Here is a 15,059-nt window from a genome sequence, read left to right on the forward strand (position 1 = left end):
TCAGAGGATAGGGTACTCAAGCATTTGACTTCCGTCTTTCTATTATGACCTTAATATGATGTATTTGATATTGATGGCTTTAATTCTTTTGGTGTTTTTTATGGTAACAGGGAAATCTCTGTATGTGAAGAGGCTACATGAGAGACTGCAAGCAGAGCAGCCTGACTATACAAAACTTCTGAAAACCATCAGACTAATTGAACCAGAAGTGGATGAAGATAAAGTGCTAAAATCTCTTCTGCCTTTTCTGAAGAGAAAACACCAGACAAAGCCCATGATATTCCATTTTGATATCACCTCTTCAGTAAGTACATCCCTCCCACAGGTGCCTTGTCCTAGAAGTTCTGTGCGGATCCTTGCAGAAGTTGTTTCCTTAAAGCTTTTGTTTCTTAGTAAGCCATTTCACTAGGATGTGTTTTCTAATTGTTGTGCAAGTAAGAAACATAAAGAACTCTTTACCATCAAGGTGGTTGAACTCTGGAACAGGTTGCCCAGAGAACCTCCAACCTTGGAGATATTAAAAACCTGACTGGACATGGTCTTGGGCAACCTGCTCTAGCTGAGCCTGCTTTGAGCAGGGGCATTGGACAGGGTGCTCTCCAGAGATCCTTTCCACCCTCAACTGTTCTATGATTCTGTGAAGTTATGATGAGTAAATAAAGAGGAAATGCATTTGTGTCTTTTCTTGTGATAGGTACAAATTGGAATTCCAGAGTTTCTATTCAAGCTGTTGGTTTTGCAGTATCTGACAGATAATAATGGAAATATGTGGCTACGACAGAAGTGCCATTTGTATATCATTGAAATCCTTGAGGTATCACCAGTGCCAAAGAAAGCAGCAAGACATGTATGTACACAGCAATACTTGATTTCTTTTAATTTCTCAGTCATTTTGCACATATGTTTGTGTATAGCTGCACGTGAGTTGTAGAGACTATAACTGTAAAGAGTGTAGGAATTCCCTGTTTGTATCAGGGTGTACTGTGCATCTCCATTACAAAGTGGTGTCCCTGGTGTTGTACAAAGTGATATTAAAACTAGACAGTAAACGATACCTGTTGTGGTTTTCTTGGGTTGGTAATTTCTGAAGGCCTCTAGTCCAAGCCTCACTGGCCCCAGTGTAACATTTACAGGAAACATAAAAATGCAAAATCTAATCTTCTTCATGTTACTTTGCTTGTTTGAAAGTACTAGAATGTTTATATGCAGCCATAAGAACAGAGTGTAGAAGTGACAGGGATAAAGAACAACAGTTTCTTGGGTTTAGTTTTCTTTTTCTTTGAGGTAGCACTGAGAAGGGGCTGGAGGTAACAAAGGACTAATGTTACAGGAAGGAGACTGTAGGAGGAAATAGGATTTATTGTTGTGATGCCCTTTAAGCGGAGAAAGTGATGCACAGGGGAAAAAGTGTCACGGTTGTATAGGCTAGCTGCTGTTATTCAGTTAGGTCTGTGATTTTGGGCAAGAATACTGTAAGAACAGATTAAATAAACTGAAGAAGATTGGGGCTACTGCTTTGTGATGACATGTTTTCTTTTCCTTTACTCCAGATGTCAGCAAGCCAGAAGTATAATTTCTTTGATGTGTTCCCTAAAGTAACATGCAAGTCTCCCAAGGAAGTACTAGAAATGGAGACACTTGGGAACCAGTCTGGGGATGTTTCAGACCCAGGAATGGACGAGGAGGAGTTTTGCAGTGAGGCTTTCCAGAGACCTTTCCAGTATCTGAAAAGATTTGACCAGGGGTACAATCTGGACAAATTCTGTTACAAAGCACACTCTGTGGAAGGGAACCCGGCAGAATGCCTGCAGCGGTTCCTCCTGCACTGCGGGATCGCAGATCCCTCCTGGTCAGAACTCCGAAACTTCGCATGGTTTCTCAATGTTCAGTTGAGAGACTGTGAAGCTTCTGTCTTTTGCAACCCTGACTTTGTCCAGGACACTTTGCAAGGTTTCAAAAACTTTGTTGTTACCTTCATGATTTTAATGGCGAGGGATTTTGCAACACCCTCCCTAAACATTTTTGATGAAAGTTCAGGAAGGCAGTCCTCCAACCTGGAGAACATTGCAGAAGAAGATCTTCTTCCTTTCCACATTAGGAAAAAGTGGGAGTCTGAGCCTCATCCATATTTGTTTTTCAATGAAGATCGTGTGTCCATGACATTCATTGGTTTCTACTTTCAGCCTAATGGCAGTGGCGGTGTTGATGCCATTAATCCTTTGAATGGCAACATTATCAAGAAAAATGTCATGACTTCACAGTTGTTCAACGGCTTGGTACTCCAAAGAGTTCCCTTCAATATTCCGTTTGATCAATTGCCTCGTCATGAGAAGCTAGAGAAGCTTTGCATGGTTTTGGGAATCCCCTGGGTAATAGACCCTGATGAGACATACGAACTCACAACAGACAATGTGCTAAAAATCTTGGCTATTGAGATGCGATTCAGATGCAACATCCCAGTTGTCATCATGGGAGAAACAGGCTGTGGGAAAACCAGACTTATAAAGTTTCTGTGCAAGTTACGCAGAAGCTACATAGAGGTAGAGAACATGAAGCTTGTAAAAGTTCATGGAGGTACTACTGCAGAGATGATTTATGCCAGGATCAAAGAAGCAGAAGCCCTTGCTAAAACCAATAAGGAGCAGCACGGGTTGGACACAGTCCTCTTTTTCGATGAAGCCAACACAACAGAGGCTGTAAGCAGCATCAAGGAAGTTCTGTGTGACCGCACAGTACAGGGGAAGCCTTTGGTCTCTTGCTCTGGCTTGCAGATCATAGCAGCCTGCAACCCTTACCGTAAGCACACACCAAAGATGATTCAACGCTTGGAATTAGCTGGGTTGGGCTACCGTGTCAAAGCAGACGAGACGAAAGATAAGCTTGGATCAATTCCACTGAGACAGCTTGTGTACCGGGTCCATGCACTCCCACCCAGCATGATCCCATTAGTGTGGGATTTTGGGCAGCTGAACAACTTAACTGAAAAAATGTATATACAACAGATTGTACAGAGAGTTACTGAGCACATCCCAATGAGCCAGTTTGAAGCAGAGGTAATTACAGAAGTGCTTTTTGCTTCCCAGCAATACATGAGGCAGAGGGACGATGAATGCAGCTTTGTCAGCCTGCGGGATGTGGAACGCTGCATGGAAGTTTTCAAGTGGTTTCACAAGCACAGTAAACTACTGCTGAGAGAACTGGAGAAGTATCTTGCCGAGAAGAGAGCTCCAAAGAGCACCGTTGAGAGAAACAACATTATCTGGTCCTTAGTGCTGGCAGTCGGGGTCTGCTATCATGCATCCTTGGAAAAGAAGGAGGCATATAGGAGTGCTATCAGCCAGGTCCTTCCAAAACCTTATGATACACAGAAAAAGATTTTGGAAGAAATCTCCCTGATGCAGGACTTATTCCTGAGTGGTGTGCACCTCCGAGATACCATAGCAAGAAACTTGGCCTTGAAGGAGAATGTCTTTATGATGGTCATCTGCATCGAGTTGAAAATCCCTCTTTTTCTTGTTGGGAAGCCTGGGAGCTCCAAATCCCTTGCGAAAACCATTGTAGCTGATGCTATGCAGGGCCAAGCAGCTCATTCAGATTTGTTCAAGGACCTGAAGCAGATCCATCTAGTGTCTTTTCAGTGCAGTCCTCTCTCCACTCCAGAGGGAATCATAGGCACTTTCAAGCACTGTGCTCGATTCCAGGAAGGGAAGAACTTGGAGGAGTATGTCTCAGTGGTGGTTTTGGATGAAATTGGGCTGGCAGAAGATTCTCCCAAAATGCCCTTGAAGACTTTGCATCCACTTTTGGAAGACGGCTGTATAGATGATGTCCCTCTTCCTCACAAAAAGGTTGGCTTCATTGGGATTTCCAACTGGGCTTTGGATCCTGCTAAAATGAATCGAGGCATCTTTGTCTCACGTGGTGACCCCAGCAAAGAAGAGCTCATAGAAAGTGCGAAGGGGATTTGTTGCTCAGCACGAGGGGCTTTGCAGAATGTTGAACAGTATTTTTGTCACTTTGCAGATGCATATGAAAATATTTGCAAGGCCCAAGACAGGGAGTTCTTTGGTCTGCGTGACTACTACAGCCTCATAAAGATGATTTTTGCCTTGGCTAAGAGCTCCAAAAGTGAGCCGACACCTCGAGACATAGCTGAAGTTGTTCTTCGTAACTTTGGTGGCAAAGATGATGTCAATGCCTTGGAAATATTCACCTCACAGTTACCAGAAAAAGGAGAAATACGTGCTTGTGATATCAGTAGAATTGAGCTGGTACAACAAAACATTTACAGCAGCGGTCAGGATGGTGATTGCAGGTACCTGCTTGTGTTGACTGAGAATTATGCAGCACTGCAGATCCTCCAGCAAGTTTTTTTTAGTGCCCGGCAACAGCCAGAAATTATCTTTGGCTCCAGTTTCCCGAAGGACCAAGAGTATACCCAGATATGCAGGAACATCAACCGTGTGAAGGTCTGCATGGAAACTGGCCAAACGGTTGTGCTCCTCAACTTGCAAAACCTTTATGAAAGCCTCTACGATGCCCTCAATCAATACTACGTGTACCTTGCTGGCCAGAAGTATGTTGATTTGGGACTGGGCACCCACCGAGTGAAGTGCCGAGTGCACCCAAAGTTCCGTTTGATAGTCATCGAGGAGAAAGACGTGGTATATAAGCACTTTCCCATCCCACTGATCAACAGGCTGGAAAAGCACTACCTGGATATCAGTACTGTCCTGGACAAGGGGCAAAGAGAAACTGTGGAAGAGCTGAAGAAGTGGGTGCATGAGTTCACTGCAGCCAATACAGAAGAGCACTTCATAAGCAAGCAGAAATACAGCCCTTCTGATGTGTTCGTGGGCTATCACTCCAATACCTGTGCCTCAGTGGTCCTGCAGACAACAGAAAGGCTGAAACCACTGTGTCCTCCTGGTGAACTCATGTCCTGCGTGAAGAAAGAAGCCCAGCTGGCACTGCTGAACTGTGCCACCCCAGACTCTGTGATCCGCCTCTGCAACTCGATGCGTTTGTTTACGGCAGATTCTTTGGCCAATATATACTTCAAGCAGCAGCAACACACATCTTTTGCAGACTTCCTCCGAGCTCATGTCCACACTGGGTCTGGGTACCAAACGGTCTTTACAGAGGTGAGTATCTTGCAGCGTCCTCCCAAAACCCTCCCAGCCTGCATGGAGGTTTTTGGTTTATGCTGCTAGGGCTGCATTATGGCTACACCTGTGTAAACCTGATAACAGCCTTGCTGCTTAGTGCCCAGATGTGCAGAGGTGGGTGTTTCAGCAGGTGTGGTGTTGCATCCTGAAGAATCTAATACCTCCGCTATGCGTGAAGCAGCATTTGATGCTCCCTGGCAAGCAGGGGTTTTAAGTGAGTTTGGGCAGCTGATGCATCTCTTTACTTTGAAAGTAGTTCTGTGTCCATGAACACAGCCAGCAAAACAGGCTGCTGGCTACAGAAAAAGTCGTCGGGAGCCTTTGAACTCTCATTTCTTTGTGTCTGCCTCTGGTCTTAAAGATACAAAAGATTTTAATCCAGCTAAGCCAGAGACCTCATGGGCCTTTAATGGGATAGCTCTGGTTTACTTTTGCCTAGTACCAAAACTAAAGAACTTCAGCTGAGACTGGCTGGAGCATTTCTCCCTCTCTTGCCTCACATGGAAACAACATGCTTTCTCTTGGGGCTGGACTTGCTGCTCCCCGAGAGCGCTGCAGGGCAGGCAGCCTAGCAGGGAAGGCATGCTACAGGGGTTCACGAGAAGTTTCTCAAAGCCTTGGCTGCTCCTTCTCAGCTGCCCCACTGTCCCATCTCTGGCAGGACCAAGAGTCATCATGTCTGGCTACCCAGCCGTGGCCCTGGCTTGGTGTTAACAGCCCATGTTGACCCTTTGCCTACTGGCAGGGCAAATAAATGGGTTTTTTTGGGTGCAGTCCAGTTCTGCAGCAAGTTAGCAGCATCTGGGTGCATAGATGAGTAAGTCCCTACTGCCTTCCTACTGCATTCCTGAGCAAAGAACAAACCTACATCTTGTACTCCCAGGTCACCACTTTCTCGAGGCTTCTCACCAGTGCTGACGCTGCTTGCCTGGAGAGAGAAGTGCAGGGTAAAGCGCAAAGGCCTCAAATCCTGTTCCTGCAGCAGTTTGACACAGAGTACTCATTCCTGAAGGACATCCGGTGAGTCTGGCCTTGCATTGTCCTGCTCTGAATAGGCTGTCACCTGCGTGGAAGATGTGTGGGCAGAACGTTTGGAGTAACACATATGGAAAAGGGAGGCAAGCGGCCATGCTGTGCTGAACAGTGGACTGGCTTGGTGCAAACTGTATTAGCTCCATCATACTGAGATGGGTTTTTGAGTTATACCATCCCTGTAGAATGGGTGTTTTAATCTCTCCTTCTGCCTGCAGCAGCCAAAGCGAACATGGAGTGACTACTTCTACAGTCTTTAGTGTTTTGTTCTTACACTTAGTGACTTCTTTTAAATCCCTTTTCCCTCTTCAGAGATTTCCTTGATGCCACATCAGGAAATAAAGTCCTTATTATTCAGACAGACTTTGAAGATGGCTCTCAAAATGCCCAGCTCATCGCCTCAGCCAAGTAAGTCAAGTGTGAAGTGGTTCCCAGCTAGCTGCTCTGCTTGGTGACTCCTCACACCCCTTTGATTATTAGTCCTGTTTTGGGAATTTCGGAATCAGGAATGTGTAATCCTTTGCTTATTCTGTAGTGGAATGAATCTAGAAGCACTAATTGTATTTCAAATAATAATTCCTAACCCAGGTCAAAATAAACTAAGCTGAGTCAGATTACCAGATAATCTTTGAAGTGTGAATTCTTGCCATTGGCTGCAGAAGTCCTGAAGAGCTGAGGATCGGGGTTATCGTTCGAGGCATAGCTAGAGGTGGCAGGCTCGGCACAGCCGGCGGGGAGGAAGGGGTGAGCGAGTCATGTCTGTATGGGGGAAGAAATGTGCCCTCTTAGGGAGGAAAGACTTGTGGCTGTGAACTTTTGTCTGTCTTTGAGCTGTCAACAGCATTTCCTCTTTGTTGTAGATACACTGTTGTTAATGAAATCAACAAGGTGGACCTGGGAGAAGTCTCTGTCTTTGTTTACTTTATTATGAAGCTTTCCCGGGTGGAAGGAGGAATGTCCTACGTGGGCTTCCATGGAGGTGGGTCTGGCCATCTGTCGCTCCTCGCTCCTCAGCTGGCTTCAGGCAAACATACCAGAGCAACATTTCTCTTGTTCACCTTCCTTTTTAATGCTTAAAACCTGGAATCAGTGTGTCCTGTGGGTTGTCAGAGCTGCTTCCCTTACCCACAGGAACTGCTGCTGGGGGGTCAGTACCTTGGAGTCCTAGTCTCCTTTGTGAGAGCACCTTGCCTTGCCCACTGACAGATGAGTCCTCTTTCTAGTCAGCTGGAGAGCAGCAAACAAACACGATGCTAACTGCATTTAGCATGTTGTCCTCCACGAGGCTCCTGAGTACGTGCTTACATGTCCTGCTTTCAGCAGCAAGGTTCCTGTTGTGTGTGGTGGGTTCTAAGAGCTTCAAAGCCCCAGCAGTGTGCACGCCCCGTCAGGCAGGGTAGCGTGCATTAGCATGTTCAAAGTGAATTGCTGCTGTCCCTTTCTACATCAAGAAATGAGAGTAAGCGAACTCTGAATGTGAACTGCTAGCCCACAGGTACTGGGAGATAATCCTTGGGAAGCTCTTCTAGAAGAGCATGCTGCAGGCATGAATTTTTTTTTTTGTCCTCTGTCTTTAGGACTGTGGCAGTCGGTGCATATAGACGATCTCCGCAGATCCAAGGACATGATCTCTGATATGACTGCCCTGCAGAACCTCACCATCAGCGAGATGTTCTGTGAGGATTCAGGTAAAACCAAAGGTGAGCTGCATGCTGGCTGTGCCAGCCAGTGGTGTTGATATGCCAGTGGGGAAAAGGGGAGATGCGGTCCCAACTTGGTGCTAGTGGAACTTATGCCTGGTACAACATATCTAATGATTTTCCCTGCTCAGCATCTGTTTTTTGTGGGGGTCACCACATGGCTACCAACTTGTATTTGTATTTAGTTCCTTACTGCAACTTTGGGTCATCAAGTAAGTTAATTTGGTAGTTTTCCCCTTTTCTTTTGACAAAAATGTGGTATTTGCACTGCTTAAAAGACCCTGAGTGCTCTGTCTCAGCGTGGGAGGCAGCAGATGCTGCATGGCAGAGACCACTGACAAGGAGTCACTCCAGCAAATATCTCACTTGCATGAATATAGATCTGTTCACCTAAACGTGTAGGAAGATTAGAAAAGACTTTTCCTTTTCCCTCAGTTTTTTCTACACTTTTTCCTTTCACCGTACTGCCTTACAGGATTCTGTTAGAGCTTAGTGCATTAGTTCTGTCATATTTCTCCCAGTTCTTGCTGCATGAAGCTTGACAGCCCTAGCAGCTGTAGCTGTGTTTAGAGGTGGATCTCAGCTACTCATGCAGGTGATAATGGATCTCTGACAGATGTTCTGCTTCTCTGGGATGCAGTAGCTAAATAAACTCTTACCTGACTGATGCAGAAGTGTACTGCTGCTTCCTAATAAAAATTCTACGCCTTAGTTGTAGCTCTGCCTGTGAATGGAGAAGAACAGAAGGAAAATGAGGTGCAGGTTGAAAGACCAGTGCCAGAAGCAGAGCACTATGAGGTCAGTTCTGAATACATTTGTTTGCTTCTCAGCTGTCAATAAGGCTCTCTACTCTTTGTCATCCATAGGTGCAACACACCTTTTGCATCCCCATTCGCTTGAAATCCATCAGGAATATTATTTGCATCATGAATGTTCATGATCAGACACAAATTCCTCCCTCCCACAGCCCAATCAAAATCAGCATAATTAAAGAAGTAAACCATTCTAAGGACCCTCTTAATTCCTTAGTAGTTTCATACTCCTAACTTTTAAAAATCAGTTTTAAAAGTGACTGTTGTCTTTCTACACCCTGCAGCTGAGAACTGTGATTCTGAGCCTGCCACTCCAGCTGTTTGTGCTTTCTGAGGCGTGCGTTTGAAGCCACGCTGGAGTTGACTGTGGACTTTGCTGTGCTGCAGCCATGTTAAGACTGGCTCATGTTCCACTGACAGCATAAGCTGGGAGATGCCCACTACGAGGGTGACTGCATGTGGCTTTTGCCCCTCCAGTGCCTAAGCATCTCCCAGGGAGGGCATATTTTCCCTTGTCACAGTTATAATTTCCACTTTTTTCCCTGAACTACTGAATTTTGCCCCTGTAGGATTCTTATCTTCACACAAATGCTGTGTTGCATGCCAATTTGAAAGGGCCACAGAAGTTGCATCATGTACTTGATAGCAAAAGAAGAACTTAGATTTGCAGCCTGAGATGAGAGGAAATCTGGGAGATGGGATGCCAGGGGGACAGGCCCTTTCTAGAGAGCACTATAATCGTTTTAAGAAGGATGTGTTTGGGGGCAAGGGTGTAAAACAGAAGAGTAATGAACTTGTTTTCACGCTGTTCCTGGGAAGGGTGAAATCCTGGACACCACTGTACTCCTGAGGACCTGTGTACAAAGTGCTGTGGGGATGCTACGGGACCAAAATGGAGATCTTGGTCGAAGCAGAAAGCGAATTAAGATTCTGCTTCGCTTTCTGTCCAAAGAGGATGACTTGAAAGGTATGTGCTGCCTGGCTGCAGCAGGTAGTGTCCCTGAGCATCTAGGGAAAAACTTACAAAACATATAAGTTAATTCACTGGGGACCCAAAGGTCAGTGGTCCTTGCTGTAGGGTAGACAAGGTAGATGTCCCATGCAATCTCCCAAGAGTGTGTGTGTCTGTGCTCCAGTCTGTCACTCCTTTGGCTTTTCCTGGAGTTCAGGCTGTGGCTTTTTCTCTGGCTGTGCTAGCTCTGGTGGCTGTTTTTCCCCCCTTGGCCAATTATTGAAACAATTGTAAAATGCTGTGCTTGGTGTGATATTTGGGTTTGGATCCAATGCCAATAGAGGAGAAAATGCAAGTTCCCTGTTGTTTTCTAGCCTCTTTCCTGAAGATAACAAAGGCTCGTCTCTCCAACCTTTTGAAGAAGCAAGAAGAAAATTCCCTTCACCCAAAAAACTGGGTGCTTCGGGAGGCTTCCAACCTCAGTGCTCTCCAGGAGGCAGGCACCTTCAGGTGAGGACAGCAGTGATATCTTGTAACCTGCAGGCTTCCAAGAAAAGTCTGCAAATGGCAACTGTGCAGCAGAGACAGCAGTTTTGTGTAATCTGAATATTTGCAGTGTCATTCTCCAGTCTGTGCTGGAAACTCTCTGAATGCAGTTTTGTCCTCTCCTGGCTCCTGAGGGAGGGTGACTTACAGCTGGATGGGCTGTACTGGGACAGGAATGCACGAATGCACAAGTGTTTGGAGTGCAACAGTGGGATTACAGGCGAGCCACGAGTGAGAGAAGTGTAGGGTTTTTTGCTGGTGGTATTTTTTCCCCTTAAAGGCAGGATTAGGACTTCACATGCAGATGTCAGCAATTTTTCAGGACAACCACCTCCTGATTTGCTGATATCGTTGCTCACCTTCCCTCTGGGTTTCTTGGTCTCTTTCTGCCCCCAAAGGCACACCTTGTGGAAGCGAGTCCAGAACGTGATCACTCCATTCCTGGCTCTCCTGATTGCTGTCATAGACAGAAATGGCAATCTGGAGCTGTTGGTCAGGCCGGCAGCTGAGTGGGTGACAAACCTGTGGATGTTCATCTTCAGTGATACAAAACTTCTGACTGTCCCTTACGGTGTGGGTAAGAACAGGTGAGCCACTGGAGAGAGCAGCAGGAGGGCTTGGCTGGCAGCACTGAGACCAGTCCAGCACTGGTTTTAAATCCACGTGGGAGATTAACACTGGTTGCTCCCCTGTGCTGTGCCGAAGGCAGCAGGGCAGTTCTCGGTGACTCCAGAAGTCTGTTCTTTCTACCTTATCCCCAGTACTCCTGGGCTTTGCTCTCTAGTTCTTGGCATGCTCGCACTTCTTACCCAGCCCTTGAAGCTCACATGTCCTGCTATTACAGCCCTTTTGCCAGGGAACGCTTACTGAGTAAGTCCTAATGCTACGCAGTTGGCAGGATCAGCTGTATTAATGAGTCCTTCAGTTCCTTCCCCCTCCCTCATCCTCTTCTAGGGCTAATTTTCTGCTTTCTGCAGCTTCCTGCCTCTGTTGTCTGAATGTGTTTCCCAGGCAAAAGCCCAGTGCATTAATGACCTTATAATCTTCTAGCTCTGAGCCAGAGATAATTCTGGTGCAGAACAACATGATGGTGTCTGCTGATGCTGGGAATGAGATGCCCTTCAGCTGGAGGATAAAGGAGTACTTGGATGAGATGTGGTTGGAAGCTCAATACATCCAAAACACTGAAGGTGAGAGCCTGACTTGAGCTCGTGACACAGAGCATCTCCATCCTGCCCTGTAAACTCTGGTTTGTCGCTACCATGCCTGTACCTTTCTGTGACCCTGGAGTCACCTTCAATCCCTCTGTGCTCATATGAGCCAGCAGAGCTTTGTGCAACTATGTGGTTCTCTCTGTTAGTCTTTCTCACATATTCTGTGCCCTTGTATTCAAAATGCTGCAGAAATACAAAGAGTAATGACAAGATGAGATTCCATAAATACAACACCGGTGCCTGGGCTGAGAAGGCCTGGCCTCAAATGCCTTGTTAGTGCTCTGAATGAGGGGAGCGCTGTATGCGTCAGTGACTAATTAGGTATCGGTCTCTTTAGGACAGAAGCTGTGTCAAACCCAGCCTCCTCCTAATATTCAGCTTTTCTCTGCATTCGCATTTTCCAGACCAAGCTGAGAAGTTTGTGGATATCTTCCAGAAGACTGCACTGGGAAAATTTATCTCTTCTCTGACTGAGGAAGAAAGGGAGATGCTCTTCCAGTGCTATGTCACAGACTTCATTGTCTTGACCATTGGTGTGTCCTCCCTAGAGGAGCTGCAGGTCAGTGCCTGGAACAAGAGCTGGAAACCCTTTGGATGGAGAGAAGAGTGTGATGCCTGTGAAAGTGGCCTTCTGTATCAATCTTGCCTTGTCAGCCAAAATCTCCCTCTGAGACAGACTAATAGCAAGGTAGCCACAAAGCAGATCATTTGACACTGAATGGCTGCTGAAATTTCTGAGACCTTACACAGAAAAGCACTTCCATAGGAGCACCTATAAAAACTGACACAGCATTTAAGGCTATCTTTGTAAAGTACTGATTCTCTTCTTTCAGAGAGTTTTGCCAGGATTTCCAGTACAAAATGAATTATAAAAGTTCTTTTTTGATTTTGATTCTAACTTTTTTCTAAACTTTCAGTGTCTGCGAATTGCGTTCTTCTCCTGCATAAAGGAATGGAAGGCAATATCTCCCAGAAGAGAAGAGATGGTGCCATCCTTGCCTTGGGTCCACCTTGGATACAATCAGTTCAAGAGCCGCCTGCAGAACTTTTCTAGGATCCTGGCTGTGTACCCCCGTGTGGTTGACTACCTTATTAACCCAGAAGGATATGAAATACCACATTCAGAGATGGTAGAGTCGCTACCAGGCCTTTTGTCATCCTCAACCCTAGCAGAGCGCTCTGTCTTCACTGAATTAGCTAGTGTTCAGTCTCCTTTTGATTTCAGCAACAGTAAAGTGGAAGCACAAGCTCAGTCAGGATCCTCAGTGTTAGGAATAATCTACTATGTTATCATTGTTACTAGCAGGATTTAAAATAGTTTGCCCTGCTTTCGCATCAGTTAATAGGATGTGCTAATGATCTGAGCCATGGGCATGAGAATTCCAGAGCTTAAGATAATCAGGTAGAACATCATTCAGTAGAACACATGCTATAGCAAACCAGATTGAGAGCCCAAAGTTCATAAATAATGCTGAAATGCAACTGTTGTGTTATACTTACACCCTGTGTGTGTATCTAGGTTTTAGATGTGTTAGCTGCAATGGTATGTGCTGAAGAGCTGGAGAGTCAAGTGCAGACAGCCCATCCAGAGATCTGGCTGCAGAAAGTGAAGAATCTTCGTATGCCTGTTGAATTTCTTTGTAAAGAGAAGGATTTACAGAGGAGTGGGAGTCGATGCCATCAGCTGCTAAAAGAACTCGAGTATGTACCACAGATCTGTCCACAATCTTGATCTTTTGCCTTGCTGTTAATAAGAATATTGGTACAGGCTGAAAGCTGCTCTGATGCTGCTTTTCTCAGACGAAGACTTTGCAAACTTCTCCAGGTTCCTACTAGGCTCAATTACGTACCAAGCATCAAGAACCAGTTGTTTTTTTTTTTTTCCCCTCATCTCATGTAGATTCTCCCTCTAAATCTGTCAGTATCATTCAGTGCATTCCAGCTGGGTTCAGGGGTTATTTAAAACTGTCATTAGGTTCCTGTTAACCAGCAACATCTCCCCACTTCATCCCGTGTGTGTAAAGACTGTGAGAGATGGGGAATTTCATTGCATCTAAGACTGAGTTTTGTCTCTTGGAAGACAAGCCCAGAGAGCTATCCTGGTTTCTCACAGACCTTGTTTAGTTTAACTGAAGTGAAGAAAGTGTAGTTAATTTTGATTATTCTTTTTCTTAATTACTTCCTATATGTAGACGTTAAAGGTGTGAGAAGGTCTTTGCAGAGGTCTTAATTCTGCTGCAGGGCTGTCTACAGCACAGGCTCCTATGCCATAAGCTCACTGTGTTAGGTGCTGTTACGTGTTTTGTCCTTGACAAAGAGCAGGGCTGATAACCAAAAGGGCAAGGCGAGAAGTTGCATGAGAAGTACACAAATTCTGTAGTGGTGAGCATGAAAAGCAGTGAGATCATTAGAATGACCTGATACTGCACTTCCATTCGTGCTCTCAGCTCATAATTGTACTTTTTGAAATCACGCTTTCCTTCCTACAGAGTCTGCTGGAATCGGGTTTTCTCCATGTCTCTGTTTGTAGAGCACGTGTTGCTTGGCATCAACACTCTGATGCCAGAATTTGAGAATTTAGTGAAAAAATATACTTTGCTTCTTGCCAAGGTAAGCAAAGATGCGATTTCACCTCTTCCCTGTTTGCTTCTGCTGATCATGTGAATTTTTGTCTCGGGTATTAGAGCTGAGTCATTTAGCTTTGTCTTTTTCCTCTGCAGTGTTTTCAGCATGATTCAGACATGAAGACTCATCCAACTTTTGTTGCAGTGATGAAAGTACTGTGCCAATGTAAGGATGAAGTCAGCAACAGGCTCTACAGGTAGTGACATTGAGACAAGTCGCAGGGTCCAGTAGGAATATTGCCCATGTTGCCAGCATATTTCTGGGCATTAGGCAGTGCTGCATACAATGCAATGAAAGCCAAATGAAGAGCAATAGCTTCCATTTTATTCTGCACCCTGAAGCTAAGCAGTTAGCCAACAGGTCTTACATTATCTCTTCTTGTCTAGTTGCAGATGAACATCTTAAAGGCGTTTGGTAAGACAATATTGAAGCAATTGTGTTCATTACTGTTTCTGAATTACAGATATGGTCTGAAGTCATGTCCGATCTGCCTAGGGGAGCCAAAGGATCCAGTCTGCCTGCCTTGCTACCATGTGTTCTGTCAGAAGTGCATCAGAGTGTGGCTAGTACCAGCACAGATGCATTGTCCATACTGCAGAGTTGCCATGGGGGATGTTAATTTAAATGTCTCCGAGGAGCTCAGGTACTCCACCCTGTCCAAGGTGGAAGCGTTGCAGTGGGGCCAGTTGTGTGAGGAAATTCTGATTTGCACCTCTGAAGTTGTCAACATGAGCAGAATGTGTGGAGGGAGCTCTGCTCTACTCTTTCTGGAACCGGAACAGGTCCTGTCCGTTTTCTGTTTATTGTTTCAAAAGAAGGGAGGAAGTTGCCTTGGCTCCTGTAAGAAAACCGTAGCTACAAAACCTTGTAAAGCTAAAGCACTGTCAGTGGCTGAATTGGACAAGGGAACTGCTTGTCACCTTGGATTGCTTGGCAATAGCTTAGCAAAAAACTCTCGGTGAATGTATCTGGCATCACATTGCCATTTGAGAACTTAGTTGTCAATGTGA

General features: G+C 45.4%; 1 protein-coding gene across 5 annotated transcripts in view; it reads left to right on the forward strand.

The window, feature by feature from the left end:
- RNF213 (ring finger protein 213) overlaps positions 1-15,059 on the forward strand; it is a 54,744-nt gene that overhangs the window by 23,165 nt on the left and 16,520 nt on the right. For all 5 annotated transcript variants that reach the window (XR_012045428.1, XM_072881620.1, XM_072881618.1 and 2 more), the window contains exons 26-43: positions 111-304; positions 695-847; positions 1,551-5,144; positions 6,052-6,188; positions 6,513-6,608; positions 7,061-7,179; positions 7,778-7,900; positions 8,613-8,698; positions 9,532-9,679; positions 10,039-10,174; positions 10,609-10,797; positions 11,261-11,400; positions 11,829-11,983; positions 12,342-12,554; positions 12,944-13,125; positions 13,914-14,034; positions 14,145-14,245; positions 14,513-14,692. Coding sequence is in view for 4 of the 5 variants with exons in the window: in XM_072881620.1 (XP_072737721.1) it covers positions 111-304; positions 695-847; positions 1,551-5,144; positions 6,052-6,188; positions 6,513-6,608; positions 7,061-7,179; positions 7,778-7,900; positions 8,613-8,698; positions 9,532-9,679; positions 10,039-10,174; positions 10,609-10,797; positions 11,261-11,400; positions 11,829-11,983; positions 12,342-12,554; positions 12,944-13,125; positions 13,914-14,034; positions 14,145-14,245; positions 14,513-14,692 (6,067 nt within the window). In the remaining variant the exon portion in view is untranslated. The remainder of the gene's footprint in view (positions 1-110; positions 305-694; positions 848-1,550; positions 5,145-6,051; positions 6,189-6,512; positions 6,609-7,060; positions 7,180-7,777; positions 7,901-8,612; positions 8,699-9,531; positions 9,680-10,038; positions 10,175-10,608; positions 10,798-11,260; positions 11,401-11,828; positions 11,984-12,341; positions 12,555-12,943; positions 13,126-13,913; positions 14,035-14,144; positions 14,246-14,512; positions 14,693-15,059) is intronic.

The sequence above is a fragment of the Ciconia boyciana genome, chromosome 16, assembly GCF_034638445.1.
Source record: "Ciconia boyciana chromosome 16, ASM3463844v1, whole genome shotgun sequence".
In the NCBI taxonomy this organism is placed as follows: domain Eukaryota; kingdom Metazoa; phylum Chordata; class Aves; order Ciconiiformes; family Ciconiidae; genus Ciconia; species Ciconia boyciana.